At 44.8% G+C, this 18,626-nt stretch overlaps 2 protein-coding genes across 6 annotated transcripts in view; one reads left to right on the top strand and one right to left on the bottom strand.

Moving 5' to 3' along the window:
* The window catches only part of Golph3 (golgi phosphoprotein 3), a 28,556-nt gene extending 24,360 nt beyond the window's left edge, over window positions 1-4,196 (top strand). For both annotated transcript variants that reach the window (XM_052159592.1, XM_052159591.1), the window contains one exon: window positions 2,273-4,196. In XM_052159592.1, the coding sequence (XP_052015552.1) occupies window positions 2,273-2,697 (425 nt within the window). In that variant the 3' untranslated portion in view covers window positions 2,698-4,196. The remainder of the gene's footprint in view (window positions 1-2,272) is intronic.
* A 5,541-nt stretch (window positions 4,197-9,737) lies between these two features.
* Pdzd2 (PDZ domain containing 2) overlaps window positions 9,738-18,626 on the bottom strand; it is a 386,071-nt gene continuing 377,182 nt past the window's right edge. For all 4 annotated transcript variants that reach the window (XM_052159550.1, XM_052159551.1, XM_052159552.1 and 1 more), the window contains 4 exons: window positions 18,322-18,423; window positions 17,512-17,782; window positions 15,716-15,850; window positions 9,738-12,368 (listed from right to left, as the gene is read on the bottom strand). In XM_052159550.1, coding sequence (XP_052015510.1) covers window positions 12,205-12,368; window positions 15,716-15,850; window positions 17,512-17,782; window positions 18,322-18,423 — 672 coding nt within the window. In that variant the 3' untranslated portion in view covers window positions 9,738-12,204. The remainder of the gene's footprint in view (window positions 12,369-15,715; window positions 15,851-17,511; window positions 17,783-18,321; window positions 18,424-18,626) is intronic.

Here is an 18,626-nt window from a genome sequence, read left to right as displayed (position 1 = left end):
GCTAGAGCCATGGGTCCGTCCATATGTACTCTTCTGGTTAGTGGTTTAGTCCCGGGGAGCTCTGAGGGGTCTGGTTGGTTGATATTGTTGTCTTCCTATGAGGTTGCAAACCCCTTCAGCTCCTTCAGTCCTTTCTCTAACTCCTCCTTTGGGGTCCCTGTGCTCAGTCCAACGGTTGGCTGTGAGCATCCGATTCTGAATTTGCAGGCTCTACTCCATTCTTTGTCCCATATTTCTATTAGACAGGAGCAATTCTGGGTTAGTGGGTGGTCCCATCCCCCACTCTGGATATGCTCTCCACAGGTTCTCCCTCTCCTTTGTTGGGCATTTCAGCTAATGTCGTCTCCACTGGGTCCTGGGAGCCTTTTGCTTTCCTGGCATCTGGGACTTTCTGGTGGCTGCCCCCAGCATTGTCCAGTTTTTTGATATTTGTCTTTTTGCGTAGCTTTGTAGTTTCTCACTTCACCTTGTGTAGCTTAGTATTCTGAGAATTAAGAGTACTGTGCACCTGTCAGCTACTTCAGTTCCTGATCTCTTACCTCAGACTTGGGCAGGGTGACTAAGTCAAGGGTGCCTGCTGTGCTGTGCTTGGAGTTGTCTCTGTTCCCTAGGATATGCCTCTCTCCATCCTGGGGGTCATTAGGTTTTGCCTGAGCATCATAGTTTTAGAATTCTTTATAACCAGTATCTGAAATAGTCACTTTCAATTCTTTTTTCTCATATTTCTACTAACGGTGAGTATTCTTGCTGTCTAGGATAGCCTTTGTTCTTATTTTATGTCTTCGAGTGCCCCTGAGTGAGTATGTGTGCCTTGTGCCTGCAAAGGTCGGTGGGCATTGCTTCCCCCTGGAGATTGGCGTTATAGGTAGTTGGAGGCACCTGATGTGGGGACTGGGAATTAAACATCATGCATTCTTAATCCACGTAGTTCTGCCAAGGGTATTCTTTGCTGTTAGATGACACAAGTGAAATTGTTTTTGTGGCCATCTAAACAGTAACATATTCCAGGGTGCCATAGACCCCTAGTTCTTCCTGGATGATCAGTGTTCTGTGCTACCTAGTGAGGAATTACTAGCCAGCCACTTACAGCTGTTGCTACATAGAATGTGGCTTGTAAAGCTGAGGAACTGAAAATGTAAGTGCAGTTTGTTTATGTTTCTCCATGTTACTGGACTCAGTAATTCCACTGAAGGCCGATTCTCTTAGTGTTCCAAAACTTAGCCTTAAGAGTCTTTACATTGACAAAAGGTGCTTGTGGTTTATTTTCAAAATGTTCCAGTTTAGAAAAGTACTTTGGGATTCTGTTTTTTTTTTTTCTAAATTGCAAATAGAGTTGTTGGTGATTATTTGAAAAACACAAACTTGTTACATATAATCTGAAAGATACTAAAATTATTGATATTATCTGTTACTAAAGTTTTTAAAGGAAACTAAATGATTTTAATGGAAAATGCTTAGTTTAATTAACTAGTTGTCTCAAAAAGAAGTGTTTGTAGATGACAAACTTAAGAACTGTGGGAATAATGCTGGGCAGTGGTGGTGCACACCTTTAGTCCTCTGCCTTCGGGAGGCAGAGGCAGACAGGTCTCTGGCTCTAGGCCAGTTGGTATCTGGGTGTGTTCCTGGGCAGAAAGGACCACCCAGAGAAGAAACCCTGTCTTCAGAACAAAACAAAAAACGTGAAATGTTTTGTTCTCTTCAGGAGTCAGCCTCATATAATGTTTTATTATTGTCCACACAAACTCTGCTCTCTACTCTGTGGCAGTTTCCGGGTTAGCTTACAATCAGAGCGCTATGTTTTCCTCTTGTCTGTTGAAGATTGATATTTGTAGAGACTTGGCTTTGCTGCTTTTATAGTGTAGGGGGGTTGTTTTTTTGTTTTGTTTTGTTTTGTTTTGTTTTGTTTTTTGTTTGTATTGATTATTGAACCTGGGGCCTTGTGATGCTTTTACACTGTAGCCCATATGCTTCCACACTTGAGCTCTTCCTGCCTCTCTACCTGGTGCATGTGTGCCCTCCACATTCTGCTTTACTGAGTGCAGCCAGAGCGGTTCATTTCCCGTGTAGAGAAAGGGTGACCGTGGCTTGAAGACTGCTTTTGAGTGGCTGCTATGCCTGAGACTGTGTGGGCTGCCTGGACTCCATGATCTAGTGTGGAAGGGACAAGAATGAACGATCTGTTGCTTATCTAATACTGTTTGTCTGATTTGCTATTGTTGTAATCTAGCAAATAATACCCACCATTCCTAACTTTTGGAATGTTCTTATTTAGGTGAGACGTGGAATCCATTAAAATTGCATTATCAGTTAAGAAATGTCCGGGAACGATTAGCTAAAAACCTGGTAGAAAAGGGTGTACTGACGACAGAGAAACAGAACTTCCTCCTGTTTGACATGACGACACATCCTCTCACCAATAACAACATTAAGCAACGCCTCATCAAGAAGGTACAAGAAGCTGTTCTTGACAAATGGGTAAATGACCCTCACCGAATGGACAAGCGCTTGCTGGCCCTCATTTACCTAGCCCATGCCTCCGATGTTCTGGAAAACGCTTTTGCTCCTCTTCTGGACGAGCAGTATGATTTAGCCACCAAGAGAGTACGGCAGCTCCTCGACTTGGACCCAGAAGTGGAGTGTCTGAAGGCCAACACCAATGAAGTTCTCTGGGCTGTGGTAGCTGCGTTTACCAAGTAACTGTCAGAATGCAATGTTTCCTTTTTCTCATGTGAACCAGTAGCTTTTCTTCTATTGACTCTGGTTTTCTGCAGTTTGTACTTTCCCACACTAATAATTGGCTTTTGTTCTACAAAACGGTGGGTGGATATTTCTTTTTGTATGTACGCAGGATTCTGCTGGTACGAGAGGCCTTCCTCTTTCTGTTTGTAACCAACCTTATGGCCATATTGGCAGCGCATCCCCTGTTCCATTCTCCTGTTCCTGTCTCGTCTCGGGTTCCTGGCGGACTTTGACTTTCAGAGTACCTCCAGTTACCCACCTCATGCACAGCGTTTGGATTACCTCAGCTTGAGTTTTCCCACATGTGCTTGCTCACCTGGCCTTCTGCCTACAGTTCAGACAAGTCACACAAGGCCTTCAACTCACCAAAGGTAAATCTCTGTATCTATTAGGACATTTTATACATAGACCTCAGTTGAGATGTATACTTAGCAAAATTATTTTTAAATTGAAACAGCACAGTAAATACATAATATAAAATTCCCCTTGAATTTTTGCTTCCTATGTAAATCTGTTGTATGATTACAGTTGTTATAATTTTAGCTATTAAATCATAAAGGTCCAATTGTTTCACAGCGCCAGTTTGGGATGGGCTGCATTCCACTTATGCTGTATATAGTTTGAATTATATATGAATTGCCCCTTCTTCTGGCCACCTCTGCCTCATTTTAGTGTTTTGAAAAATGTAATTGTGCATCTGGTGCCCCTCACTTGCTTCATTCATTGCTATTTGATGGCAAAATAGACCTCATCCCTGAAGGGGAGAGAGGTGTGGCCCTTTGAGGGCTCTGTGCCCCGTGCCCCGTGATAGTCTACCTGGGCATCTTTCTTGGGACTTTTTTTTTCCTTAACTTTTCCTGTTTTTTATGATTTCTATAGGAAAGAGGCTTGTGACCAGTACTAATCTTGAGTACAGTTTTTTGTTTTGTTTTGATTTTCCACTTTTCTGTTCTCAAGTAAATTAATGTCTGCTCTGAAATATCATTTATCTACTCATCTTTTCTTGGGGAAAAGTAAATCAGATATCAGTCCTAGCAGATGTTGCATGTAAACTGGTAGCAAGTAACGACTACAACTCAAGACGATTAAGAATTTTGTAACAGAAAGCTCTGCTATGTTTTAATTTTTATATACAATTATGATCATTAGCACACCATAAGACTACAAACCTCTGCTTTTTAATGTTGATTTTATTCATTATCACTGTTTATTTACTATTGGTTTCATAATGTAAATACTATACATTGAACAAATTAAATGTCAAATTTTTATTACTATAATTCATGTTAATAGTGGGGCTTTCAGGTGTCTAGAAACTTTTGGTTAACATTTGATGCAAAAATAATACTAGATGTGTATAACTTTAGAGTTGAATTTTAAGGGACTCCTTAATATGTATACTATCTTTTTATCTGGAGTAATAAATAAACTATGATCTTGAAAGTGCCTGAATCAGAGCAAGCATGTCTTTGATTTTTGTGTTCAGATTTTCTTTGCTTTAGATGAAGTTTTACTTAGTATGGCATGGTAACATTTCATCAGCAAGGCTTGGGAAACTGTCTTAAAGAGCCAGATAGGGAATATTTAAACTTGGCATGCCATATACGGTGTTTGTTGCAGAGACTCACTTCTGCTGAATGAAAGCTGTCACTGACAATACAAATAAAAGGCAGCAAACACTAGAGAAGCCGGCAGTGTGTCTGTCACCAAATGGGTTTGCCATTCCCTTTATAATGATGCATAGGAAAATTAAAGAATAAATTAAGAAAATTTAATTTTCTTATTTTATGAGTATGAGTTTTTCCTGCTTGCTGTGTAAGCCTACTCCCGGGAGTACCTGCCAGAGGCCAGAAGAGTGCCTCAGGTGGGAGCCGCCTGTGGTGCAGGGAACAATACCCAGGTAGGTCCTCTGCCAGAGCAGTGAGTCCAAGGAACTGCTGAGCCATCTCTCCTGCCGTGGGCTAACCCACTCCCCCACCCTTCCTTCTCTCCCTCCCCTTTTTCTCTCCCATCTGAGATGCTGAGCCACCTCTCCAATCCTTCCCCCATTTCTCCCCTCCCCCTTTTCTCTTTTCTAGGCTAACCCACTCCCCTACCCTTCCTTCCTTCTCTCCTTCCCCCTTTCTCCCTCCCCTTTCCTCCCCCCATCCCTTCCTTTCTTGTTTATTTTTGAGACATGGCTTCTCTGTATCTCTGGCTGTCCTGGAACTCTGTATAGATCAGGCTGGCCTTGGAACTCAAGCGATCTTCCTTCCTCTACCTCTTTAGTGCTGGGATTAAAGGGGAATGTTACCAGCCCCCCTTCCCCAATACTGACATTTATTTGTTTGGTGAAACTTTCACTGTTTTTCTTTTGCAGGATTTTAGAAGTAAAGTAACAGGACTTGCTTAGACAGTGGTACATAGGCATTGGGGGGTTGGGCCTGCACCTCTGTGTGTACTTTAGGATGGAGTTTATACTTGGCTCAGCCTGTGAGTGGCTCCAGTACCAGAAGAGAAACTTCTGCATCAGAAACCATTGCTTCTATGTCTGTCTGTCTCTGTTTCTGTATCTCTAACTTAATCTCATCTCAATCTCAATAGTGAAACTCACTATGTAGACCTGCTGGCCTTGAACTCAGAGACCCTTCCACCTCTGCCTCCCAAATGTTGGGATTTGAACCATGTCGGCAGGAGCCTCTTCAAGAGTGATGGCTCTTTAATGGAAATCATTATTCTGTGTGCTAGGACTAGTATCTCCTTCTGCTCATGTCACAGTTTAAAGCTGTTAGCCCAAGCAGCAGCAATGTATTTTTATAATAAGGTCTGTGTGGGTGTTTGTGTATCTGAGAATGAAGTTACTATTTTCTTTTGGCTTTATCATGCAGTGTTTAATAGACGAGCTTTCTGTTAAAAAAGAAAAAACAAAATAAACCTGACCTGTGCAGTAGTCTAGCAGAAACTGTGTGAAGACATTCTCTGTGTCTGCAAAGTCCTTGTGACACCTCATTCCTAGTCCGCAGAGACGATCTGCTCAGTCTCACTGCAAAGTCCTTGTGACACCTCATTCCTAGTCCGCAGAGATGACCTGCTCAGTCTCACTGCAAAGTCCTTGTGACACCTCATTCCTAGTCCGCAGAGATAATCTGCTCAGTCTCACATATCTAGTAGCTCTTTAAGCGCTGATCCCAGAGTGACTAAGGAAACAGGGAAGCATCCAGTTAGTTTTCCTTTCTTACTTGGGCACCTGGAGGGGCTGTTTTCTCTGAGAAACAACCAGACTTGCAGATACACAAAAAGTTCTTCAGGCATTTTAGAGGCTGTGCTGGTGTAATTTATTTAAATGATAGGGATGTGAGAAATCGGCTTCTTTCTAGAGGAATTATAAATATGTTAAAGGGCCAAGAATACTACTGTTCTGAGGCAGAATTGACTAGGAACTTCTGATTTATTCCCTCATTCGGTCTTTTTGTTATTTGTGAACAGGTGGATATATGTTTTTCTTTTCCAATGATTTGTTTTTATTTTAAGTGCACTTATTTAGTTGCACATATGTCTGTGTGAGGATGTTGATCCCCTGGAACTGGAGTTCCAGGCAGTTGTGAGCTGCCATGTGGGTACTCGGAATTGAACCCCAAGTGCCTTAACTTTCATCACTCAGAAAAGAAGCCTGGGTCTAGTGAGTGCCACCCTTCAGCCTGCTGACCCCGTGGTTTATAGACACGTCTACATAGGAATTTTTTTCTAAAAGTAAGGGTAAATACAAAAACACATAGGTTAATGAATTCAGGCAGGTATACTCTAGACTGTTATTTGGGTTCCAAGGCAGCCTTGGGGGAAGCTGTTCATGGTTTCCCCCAACTCCACCCTTCCTAATTTGCGTGTTTTTCACTTTCCTTTTTCTACTCATCTTTAATTTCTTTTTTAAATCTGTAGGTTCTCTCTGAATGTTTTCCATTTTTTTCTTGAAAAACCGATGTTTATGACACTGGGATGGATGTTTGTCCTATGGGCGTCTCTAAAGTTCAGACTTTTCTGATTGCATCTTGCATGCTGTAACTTAAGGTACTTTATTTATTTATGTACTTATTTATTTAATCTCTTAAAAACTGGGAATAGAGCCGGGCGGTGGTGGCTCACGCCTGTAATCCCAGCACTCTGGGAGGCAGAGGCAGGCGGATTTCTGAGTTCGAGGCGAACCTGGTCTATAGAGTGAATGAGTTCCAGGACAGCCAGGGCTACACAGAGAAACCCTGTCTCGAAAAAACCAAATCTCAAAAAAAAAAACAAAAACTGGGAATTGGCACTGGAGGGTGGGTGTCCGGGGTTTGGTTTTTTTTGTGTCAGTGACTCTGTTTCTAGTGGTAATGTATACTTCCAGTATCGACCTGATAACGAATTCTCATTCTGGTTTTTGGTTGTCTTCCTTTGTACTTTCCAATATAAAGCCTTGCCCCTATTCTCGGTTTCCTCTCCCTTTTGAGACAGGGCCGCCTTGAAACTCAGAGCGAAGCCGGAATCCTCCTGCCTCATCCTCCTGAATGCTGGAATTACAGCTGTGAGCTTCTGTCCCCAGATAATCCTGAAGTTCATTGGGATTGTGGAGTCGTGGCATTCTAAGTTTTACCATCTCTATTCCTTAAAAGGTTTATTACAGCCGGGCAGTGGTGGCGCACGCCTTTAATCCCAGCACTTGGGAGGCAGAGGCAGGCGGATTTCTGAGTTCGAGGCTAGCCTGGTCTACAGAGTGAGTTCCAGGACAGCTAAGGCTACACAGAGAAACCCTGTCTCAAAAAACAAACAAAAAAATAGTTTATTACAGGAAGATTATCTCCATTACCTTCCTGCACACGTCACAGAGGAAAGGTAGGATACATTCTTAGAGCTTACATGCCTATTCGCAAAGAGGAGTTGGTTTCCTGATACTGTCTAAAGAATTTATGACATCAGAAGTTGGAGAGATGGCTCAGCTGTTGAGAATGCTTGCAGAAGACCAGAGTTCAGTTCATAGAACACACATTGGGAGTTTGTGTACAATCACCTGTAACTTCAGCTTTGGGGGAGCTGGTGCGCTCTTCTGGCCTCCATGGCCACCTGCACACACATATACATAAAAGCTAGTTGTTTATAGCCTATAGTTCCTATAAAAATATATTTTATAGTTGTTTAATAGCTGCATGCCTATTTGTGTGTATCATATAGTGCAGTAGACATTTTGTGTTCTATTATCCACATTAATACTCAAGTTTCCTATCTTTGGACAATTTCTCTTCAAAGATCTTTTTAAAAAACATTTTCTGAGGGACTAGAGAGATAAAGAAGGCTTATGGGACATATGGGGACGGGGAAACTGGGAAAGGAAATCATTTGGAATGTAAACAGAATATAGAAAATTTATATATATAAATATATTTATACATAAAATAAAAAAAAGATGGTTTGGCAGTTAAGAGCACTAGCTGCTCTTCTAGAGGACCTGGGTTCAATGCTATCACCTATACATAGTAGCTCACAACTGTAACTCCAGTTCTGGGGGATCTGACACCTTCACCTAGGCATACCTGCAGGCAAAACACCAATGCACATAAAAAAATTAAAAGACATTTTCTGTCTGGATGAATATAGTTCTGTTAGCGTTTTCAGCAAGCTAGGGATTCTTTTCCCGTGAAATAGTACTTCAAGGCTACACTTTGTACTCACTCAATGTACTTACTGCTACTACTGAGAGAATTGCTTTTAGAGAAAAAAATTGAGTATGTATAAATGTATAATGTATAAAGACGAAGTTCTGGAGATAGTGGTGGCTATACACTTAATGTTACTGAACTGTACACTTCTAACATTTTATGTATCTTACCATATTGACAAGTTTTAAAAAAGTATTTCATGACTTTCTGTTGATCCTTCAGATTCACAGAAAGAACTGTGAAGTGAGTTTTCTTTTTGTCTTGTCCATATCAACAATCTAGTTATCAAGATTAGTGGTGCGCAAATTAAAGTACTGTACATTCAGTTTGCCTTTTCTCTTTACACTTGCGGCATCCTTTGAGCAGAGTTGGTTTATTGGCAGTGCTGGGATTGAACCTGAGAACGTGTGCCTATGTGCTGGTCAGCGCCGTGTGGCTGAGCTGTGCCACGGCTTACCTCACCGTGGGGACTGGGTGGGGAATGGCTGTGTCTGCAGTGTAAGAGCAGCCCTCTTGGGTTTCAGAATTGGGGAGTCCTCACTCAGGTGTGTATACTCACTGCTCATCAGAAACTGTCCCTGCCTGCCCATGTCACCTTCCTAATGCTGCAGTCCTCCAATATACAGTTCCTCATGACACACTTGTGACCTCCAGTCATAAAACTCTGTCCTTTGCTAATTGTCACAACTAATTTTGCTGCTGTCAGGAATTGTCCTATCTGATATGTGGCCCCTGTGAAAGGGTGGTTTGTGTTAACCCACAAGTTTGAGACCTGCCTATATCAGAGCTTCCTATATCAGGTTTGTGAAAATGTAAGCCCAAACTTGTACACCGAGCATAGGCTGTGACCTTTTCCTTGGAAGTTGGTTTGCTTTTTTTTTTTTTAAGTAGCTTTTGAATGTCCTTTTTGGTATAACACGTTCTTGTCAAACCCTGGTGTTTATATTCTCTCCCTTGTGAATATATTCTGTATGGCTTCTGAATATTTCTCCCAGGGTTAATACAGGGTTCTGGTTCTGGCTGAAGGTGGTAAATTCTTTTCAGTGGTGTCTCAGTTGTTTTCGTCTTAATTTCTGGCTGGTTGGTTTTTAGTATCCCAGAGTCCTCCCATGCATCTTTTGTTCTTTACATGTGTAGGTGTGTGCAGGTGTTTAAGGACTTGATGTACGGTGTTCTCCTCAGTCATTCCTCACGATATATATATACGCTGAAGCTAGGTCTTCCTCTTGTGCCCAGAGCTTGCTGGTGTGACTGGTGCAGCTATGCTATGCTATGGTTATAGCACATCAAAAACATCTTGGTATTACTCATCGCACAATACTGAGACAGAGCCAAGTAGTAAGCAGTGTTTTATTTTTTGAAAATTATTTAAAAAATTGTTTACAGAGATGTGGATTTACATAACTTGGCAACATTTTTTTAAATGTACAGGCCATTTCGTATTATTGCACTTACTCTTTAATATATAAGGCATTTTTATTTTACATAAATAAAGAATAATGTATAATGTACAGGTGTGGCGCCAACTAAAGTCAACCCTACAATGCAATGCGATATGTGCGGGGGTGGGAATGAAACCCAACCTCTGTGAGCCTTCACGGTATCGTCTTACAACTATGGTGTGAATGTTATAGCACATTTTACCTCAGAGCTTACTGTGAATGACTGACCACTTACAAAGAAAGAAAAAAGGGTTTGAACAATACCATTAGTGTTCACTGCAGGAAATGTGGGGATTTATTAGACTAATTAGCAATCCTAGTCATGCCTTGAACACTGAACACAAATAAATAGCTTTCTACCTCAGGGTCAGGGAGACGGGGCTAGGTCTGGCTTCTTCCCTTACATTCCCAGTTAGCTGGGAAGACTTTCTGGAAAGATCTGGTCCAAATGCCTGATGACTTAATAAGAGTAAGCCAGAGGTCGTCCGTGTACTCTTCAGATAGGAGCTTTGGGGACACTTGGAAAGAGACCATTGCTCCCGAAGGTCCTGTCTGTTCACAAAGGACTTAATAGGCATGACTCTGAAGGGGTAGAGGCAAAAGAGGAAGGAAGGAAAGAAATGGTTTTCCATGCTGACTTTAAATTATCATTCAGGTTAGAAAGCAGAAACTGACCCGGAGACTTAAACAACAACCTAGCATGCACCTTGCACTGACGTCTTAGAGTATCCTACTTGTAACTGTAAGGAAGAGTAGATGCTAAGCCAGGATCTCTCTCCTAGCTAACTCCTGGACTGTAGCTTTCTTTGTGAGACCTGTTGGAAAACAAGCCAGTTATTTTGCGCCCACATACGGGGAGGTGGGGGGGTGAGGGGGTGGTGGGGGAGGGGACGCCCTCTCTGGGTCTCCTCTGCAGACGGCCAGCAGGATCGGGCTCAGATGATAAGATACAAAGGCAGCAGCAGCTCAAGCACCTCAGCGGACTTTCTCCTAGACTCAGCTGTTTAACGAGATCAGCGAAACCGTGGCATCACGCATGCGGGATTCGCAAACGCAGTTTCCACCCAAGACCCTCCAGGACCCAGCACTGGGTGGCACCACCTGAGGGTAGGGTGGTGAACACTATCTGTAGTCCTTTTCCTTGAGAATGACTCACCCTGTTTTTCCATTTTCCTTGTTTGGTAAATGAAGCTGGTGAGGCTTTGGGATTTAAGAAAATGATGGTCAGTGCAAAGGGAGAAAAAAGCCAGCTTGTGAGGAGGAGGAGGAGGGGCTCCAGAGCCGTCACAGCCCGAGGAGTCTCACAAGCAGCTTGAGTCAGAATGGTCTGTGGGACCCCAGTTTTGGCAAGAGAAAGAATTGCAAAATGGGAAAAAAACAAAATAGCTACTATAGAGCTCTGTCAGGGAAGAGAACTGGACGACAAACTCTATGCTTCTTTAGGTCTGGAGGGGAAAAGGAGAAAAAATTTCCCTGAGGAGGATGCCCAGACGTTCCTCAGTTTGGATTGTAGAATGCCTACATTTGTAAGTTGAGGATTTAACACTCTAATTCCTTTACGGTGGTGGGGCGTGTGTGTGGAAACAGAAAAATGGTGACAACTCTGCCTGCTTATATGTATTTGACCAGTCTTGAATTCGACCATGTACTCAAGTTTGAAAACCTAGATTTTCAGGCTAGAACGTCCTCCCAAGCAGGGAAGCTCACAGCTATTTATTGCAATTCATCCGAACTGTCGCTCTGGGACAGCCTTATGACTTACACTCTGAAACAGAAAAACCATCAGAACTTCCTAGTTCTCATCAGACATTACTTTCATTAAAAAATAGCACTTTTTAAAAATTGTCATCTCTTTCACTGTTGGGTAATTCCTGAGCTCTGCCTAACAATTAGGTCATAAATTCATTTTCTTTAAGTCTCATTTTCCTTTTCAAGGTAACATGCGTAGACCCCATAGCTCTGCCTTCCACTGCATGTACCTAAAAGCACTATGTCGTTTACTTACAAAATCACATAACTCTACACACATAGATCATTTTGGCTGGGGCATTTGTGTTATCCCCCTCTTCCCTACTCACAGGACTGATGCTGGGAGAGGTGATAAGAGGGTTGCGAAGGTGCAGCTGAGTGCTCCAGGGGAGGAGCACTCACTCTCCATCCGAGGCACTGAATTGAATGAAATGATGACCTCCCAGCCCTGGCGGTCCAGGTAGGTGGTTTCCAGAGTTCGGGCTTGGCTTCGTATAAAAGTACAATCGTGGATATCCGTTTAAGCTGTTTGTTGATTCAAGAACCCATTGTTTAAAAGTCATTCTGATAAAGAAGTGAATCTAGGGGAAGGAGATTCCTGTAAAAACTCACGAATCTCTGTGCTTTCTAATCACTAACTGCACAGGCCCTTCTGGAACAGACTTCATAATGTTCCAGGCATCGAAGTGCGCCAGCCCAACCAAGGGCTTCCCGTTAATAGCAAGGATCTCATCACCCGCTTCTATTGTTCCAGCTTGTTCCGCGGCACCACCTGTCAGAACAGATACAGAATCAACTGTTTACACCTGCATCTTTCAAAAAGGCAACTACAAGTTTAAATGAGAATATTTCTCAATGATGTCTGTAGATCCTGTAGTCTTAGGATAGGGGACTAGTTTCCTTTTTTTTTTTTTTTTTTTTTTTTTGGTTTTTCAAGACAGGGTTTCTCATTATAGCCCTGGCTGTCCTGGAACTCACTATGTAGACCAGGCTGGCCTCGAACTCAGAAATCTGCCTGCCTCTGCCTCCCAAATGCTGGGATTAAAGGCGTGTGCCACCACTACCCGGCCCTTTTTTCTTTTTTAAACAGACATTCTCTATACAGTTATTTTGTATTATTTTAACTGCATGTTCCAGGGAAGGGCTTGTTGCAGGGTTCTGTCCTACCTCCAGCACGTCCCTACCGGGCTGGAGTTGATACCTGACTCTGTGAAGGAACGATTACAGATTTATGAACTGGCCAAGAAAAGCCTGACCCCAACAAATGCATGCTCACAGGGCTCAGGACGTTGACCTTTGTTCTTCCTGAAGGTGTCTACTGTCTGACTAAAAAAGTAGTCGCTGTTCATAAATCATGACACACACAAAGGATAAGGATTCTAAATTCTGCCTGACTTGGCTAGCATAGCATTTACCAGCCAGCATAAAACTAAGTAGGTCCTCCCACTCAAATCTGAATCATTCGCAGCCTCCATGATAGTGTGTATACTCAAACAGGAAAATCACTTTAAAAAGCAAATGCGTCGCAAATACACAGAGTTGGTCAAAGGAAACCAGGAACTAACACACCAGCAAACATCCAACAAGCTCATAGAAACAGCATCATCCAAAATGTCAGCTAGGGCTGTGTCAGGCTCATCAGGTGGTGGGGGCTGTGGTGACAGCTCTGCGGAAGTTACAGCACATCTAAGAGCTTTTGGGAGTCAGCTGGCCTCTTTCCTCCCTGCTGTTATGTACATACCTAAAGCAAGTGTGTGTTGGGGGAACTACCCACAGGAAGATCTGAACTGAAAAAGGTAAGGGAGGGAAAAGTAACTTTCTTAGAAATCTCCGATCTCAAAAGGCTGAGCAGATGCATATTTCCCAAAGCCATTTGAGGATTTGGGACTGGCAAGAGAGCTCAGGGGGTAACGGTGAAGACTGAAGTGTGTGCCCTGACTGGCACCGAGCGCAGCACGGACACAGGATGATAAAAGGTGCTGGAGGGCTGGCTCAGCAGTTAAGAGCACTAGTGCCTCCTCTAGAGGACCTAGGCTCAGACCCGACTTCACTTCCCAGCACACACATCTGGTGGCTTATGACCACCAGTAACTTGAGTTTCTGGGGGTTCCGACATCTGGCCTCTCTGGGTAACTGCACTTGCATGGTGTATACATGCATGCACATTTTTAGAATCTAAAAAACGTGATCTTTATATACCTGCGCTTACAGTGGATTACAAAACCTGATGAGGGTTTTGTAATAGCTTGTCTTGAATGCTATTGCAAGCTACCAAGCAAGCCGTCTTGCTTCTGGTTCTGTCAGGGGAAGCCGCAGTCCTCCCCATCACTGGATACCTATTTTTGGCAGCCCAGAGTCAAGGTGCTCAGGCCCCGCCCCTGGTGGGCCTGTAAGCTTCAGTTCCTGTTGAACATTTCTGAGCCACGGGCTTTGTCTCCCCTCTCCACAGAGATTAGATTTTCTTTTGTTTTCAGACATGGTCTCACTATGTAGCTCTGCCTGGCCCTGTATGATGCCCAGGCTGGTGTCAGACTTGCCACAACCCTGCCCCCGGCTCCTGAGTGCTGGGACTGTAGGCGTGAACCACTCTAGAGGCCCAGCTGCAGATGTGTTTGTAACTATCTGCCTAAGATGTGAGAAATTTGCTGTTCGCAGTGTTTAGCAGACACTGAGAATAGAGCTTGAATGAAATATGACAGGTCCAGGGGAAGGACGGATGGTCTCGGTTTGGGAAGGTGGATCTTTCAGAGATGGTCTTGAGATGAAGGCTCTATCCAGCGAGACATCCTAGAATTCACCAGTTCGACAGCTCGGGCCGGCACCTGTTGCTTACTCCTGGTCCCGTGGGTTCTTGGGGTACACAAGCTGGCGGTTTGGGCCTCTTTTCCCTATTTTATTTTATTTTTTTAAAGCACAGCTCATACTAACAGTGTGTCTAGAGTGGAGAGATGTTTCAGGGTAGCTATGTAAGTACAGAAACAGATCACAAGTTGAGAAACATGATCAGAGCAGAGCAGGGAGGAAAAAGCAGTTGGATCTCTATCAGTTCCAGGCCAGGCAGGGGGCTAGCTACATGTGAGACCCTGACTGAAAATACATGGGTGTGTACATACACACACCACCCACAATCAGTCTTAAGAACAATCAAACTTATGTCTTGATACCTTACTTACATCTTCTAACCATAAATGAGTTTTTGCAGGTTGGAGAGATGGCTCAGCAGTTAAGAACACTGCCTGTTCTTCCAGAGAACCCTGGGCTCAATTCCCAGCACCCACATGTCAGCTTATAACTATTTGTAATTCCAGCCCAGGGGATCGAACATCCTCATACAAGCAAAACACCAGTGCCCATTAAACAAACAAATCTGACCTATTTGTGAGTTTCAGATCCATTTCTAAGTGTTTATGTGCTGATATCAGCCATACAATTACAATAATTCCTGACTGCTTGGGCATCTGAACACTGTAAAGGCTTCCCTGGGGGACTGGAGTAGGGGGTGGGGGGGGTGGGGGGGAAGGGGGGTGGGGGTGGGGAGGGTGGGGGGGTGGGGATAGCTCAGCGAATGAACACAAGCGTGAGGACCAGAGTTTGGATCTCCAGAACCCACGTGTGGGAATCACCTGCAACCCCAGCACTCTGAAGTGAAGGCATCCCAACTGGCATGCACCGAGCAATTCGGACACAGAAATAAAGCGGAGGGCAATCACGAGACATACTTGATGTCAGCGTTGGGCTGTCACATGTGTCCACGCCAGAATATTCATGTACATATGCATACCGTACACACTCGTGCAAAAAAACGAAAATCCTCTAGCTCAAACAATTTCCCAAGAATATAAAATAAAAACTTTTAGGTTCATGAAGAAACCATTCAACGGTTTCCCTCCCTTTTCTTGCGGCCTAGTATTTGAAATCACTGGACTCCGGGTTGATGCTAAGCGCTCCCACTGGTGTAGCTGGCGATACTGCTCCCCTCGGTACCTACCTGGGCCTTGGGAGTTTTAACACAGGCAAAACACAGCTCAAGATCATGCAGCCGCAAAAGCGCTGCAGAGTTTGGAACACCAGTTTAGATTCCGTACAGGAGGGGTAGCTTCTCACGGAGCTACACCTTACCTTTGTACACCCTTTTGACGACCAGTGGGCCATCTCCAGATACGGATGACTTTCCTCCATCCAGACTGAGTCCCAGCCCAGCAGAGGTTTTCAGCACTTCAACACACACAGCATCCGGAGCAGCTCCGTTTCTCCCTGCGGCAAGGACGGATGTTAGTCGAGATTAAAAAAAAAAAAAAACGACAGGCTGGCTGTTGCCCTAGGCACCTATCCAGTGCCCCTCGAATGAACTTACTGCCTCTGGCACCTTAGACTCGGGGCATCCCTCAGTCTTGTGTGCTGCCAAGCGTTTATAACCTTTGATTCCGACATCAGGGTTGACCTCCCAGAAGGGAGCGCAGCTGTGTCCTGCTGGACCCAACGCTTCCTTTACTACGTTCCCGCAATGCAGGGAAGACACACTGCTCTTGCCAAGCCTCACACCACATCCTGGTGAGGATGGAAGTCACACTCAGTGAATCAAATTCGATTTCCTGCCAACCCTGGCTACCATGGCAACAGAATGTCACCATCTGCTATTGAAAGCAAAGGCATTGAAGTGCATGGGTCATGAGAGACTGTCATAATTGAGCGGGAAGCTCTCTGGCACTGGGTGGGCCTTCCTTCCTTGCCCTAGCTATGCCTTTTGTACTTCTGAGAGGAAACCCTGAATCCCTGGGGCATGGTTGCCTCCCTCACACAGGCATCCTTCACTGGCATCTGGCTCTGGTGTGGGGAGAGCGTTTCCATGGTGATATTGGCTCTAAGGCTTGTTTGGAAAGGCCAGGCTGGGGACTGAATAGGAACTGGATGTAAACTTGTCTTTTAGCTCCCTTAGGTCTGCACTGTGGAGTTGAATGGAAAGGTGTACGTAGCTGCTTGGAAGGCAGGAACGGGACCGTGAATGAATGAAACTCCTGCCTAATAAAATCCTTAGGATGACAGTTGAAGCACCGTCACCGCCAGTTAGCTCCTTAGCACCGTTTAAAGCCAATCCGCATGGCCTGAAAGACATCTGTTACTATTGGGAGTGGTATAATTGTTTTAGTGGGGTGACTTGCTGTTAAAAAGGGGGGTAAGGAAGCATTCACAGTGGTTCCCAACTTGGGCTCTCTCTTGTAATCACCTGACAGCACTGTTAGACAGATTTCCTGTCTGTTTCAGGTGAGCAGGGAACTTTCTGGTCATCGGGGTTTTAAACAGCTTTCTGGCGACCTCCGCTGCCCTTAGGCCCACTCTAGATCCTGTCTGCAGCCTGGCAAAGTGCACCGGCAGGAGGATAGCTCTTATGGAGAGCTCAGGCCACCGAGCGAGCAGAGGCATTCGGCCACCCTTGGCTGTCAGGACAGATGCTGAGAACAAAGGCCCTCCTGCCTCGCCCCCTGGGCTACCTGGGAGAGTGGGAGGGGCTACCTGGGAGAGTGGGAGGGGCTACCTGGGAGAGTGGGAGGGGCTACCTGGGAGAGTGGGAGGGGCTACCTGGGAGAGTGGGAGGGGCTACCTGGGAGAGTGGGAGGGGCTTATCTGAAGGCTGTGGGAGCCTGGGCTTGGAACAGAACTAGTACTTAGATGCTCACAGGGGAGTCCATCCTGAACCCCTTCTCTATTTAGGCTACAGTCTATTTTCAAACACAAAAAACGCGCTTATTGCTTCAGTTTTCTTACATGCTGCTAAAACAGGAAATGGAACACATTTCCTCATTCAGAAACCTCCCTTAACACCAATCCCATTACAAAAGCTGTTTTATCTTGCTAGTGCAGTCCTTATCCACCAGCTGCTCACACCCTGCTCACTATCAGCGGATAGGATAACTTACCAGCCCCGGACTCCAGCAGTGAGGTCCTTCTGGGGAACAGACCCTTCCCATTGGCCGAGGGAGGCTCCTGCCCGAAGGAGGGCCTGGGCTGCTCGCTCCCTTTCTTGATAACCATGAGGGCATGTTTGTGCAGCTCTGCCTGGTGCAGAACCTTCGTGACCTCACTGTGGGCTAAGCCAACAAAGGAGGTGCCATTGACGGAGAGAAGGAAGTCCCCACGGTTCACAGTCCCTTCCTGAGAAGCCACGCCCTGAGAAAACACCCTGTGGACCTAGGGCAGAAAGGAAGAGAACAAATTCATCCACAGCCCTGGTAACTATTGGTGAGAGAAGAGAGTAACAGCAGATCAAGTCACGGAACTTCCGTAGGCAAGCTTCCTAGTCACAAAGCTCTCGCTCTGTCAGTGTGCAGGGTGAACCAACAGGTCTCTGAAGCCTATGGCCGCTCCTCTGTTACATCCACAGGGTAACAGCAAGAGAGACAGACGAAGGGCTTGCCCAGAGAAGGTGGACAAGTGATTTCAAAGTGCTACTGTTTGCGAGTGTGGGCACTGGACTCTCCTTCCTTACTTAAACATAAATGACCACAATGCAGGTGATTATGCTGACAGATGTTGCATTTGCCCTCCACGGCACGTTAGCTGTCTATAAAAACACACATCTTTGACAGCTGAGATACCATGCACTGCCCCCCTCACCCTCCGATGTTCACGTGGCTAACGGGATGGAAACTCTGCCATCTCTGTTGTGTCATTCAAATTCTGCTGCTTATGTGGCGATGCCCCGAGACCCCTGCAACACTGCCGCTTACCATGACTGATTTGGGCTCCACGTCTGCCCCGCCTGCCACACTGAATCCCAGACCCGAGCCTTCTTTTTTATTCAAGACTATGAAGCAAATATCTTCTTTATTCTAGTGGAGAGAAACAGACAATTTACTCTTGCACCCAGAGTGAGAAACTCTTAAGCGACTAAGTCCCCATGGAGGTGCGTGACAGGACCCTTAGTAATTCTCTACTTAACCCAGAAATGTGGGGGAGCCCAGCTTGGCCTTCCTGTATTTCTGTATTTGTCCCAGATGGGATTTATTTATTTATTTATTTATGAGTACAATGA

Source organism: Apodemus sylvaticus, chromosome 16 (genome assembly GCF_947179515.1).
Source record: "Apodemus sylvaticus chromosome 16, mApoSyl1.1, whole genome shotgun sequence".
In the NCBI taxonomy this organism is placed as follows: Eukaryota; Metazoa; Chordata; class Mammalia; order Rodentia; family Muridae; genus Apodemus; species Apodemus sylvaticus.
Note: the sequence above shows the minus strand (reverse complement) of the source record. Positions and strands in the feature narration are given on the sequence as shown.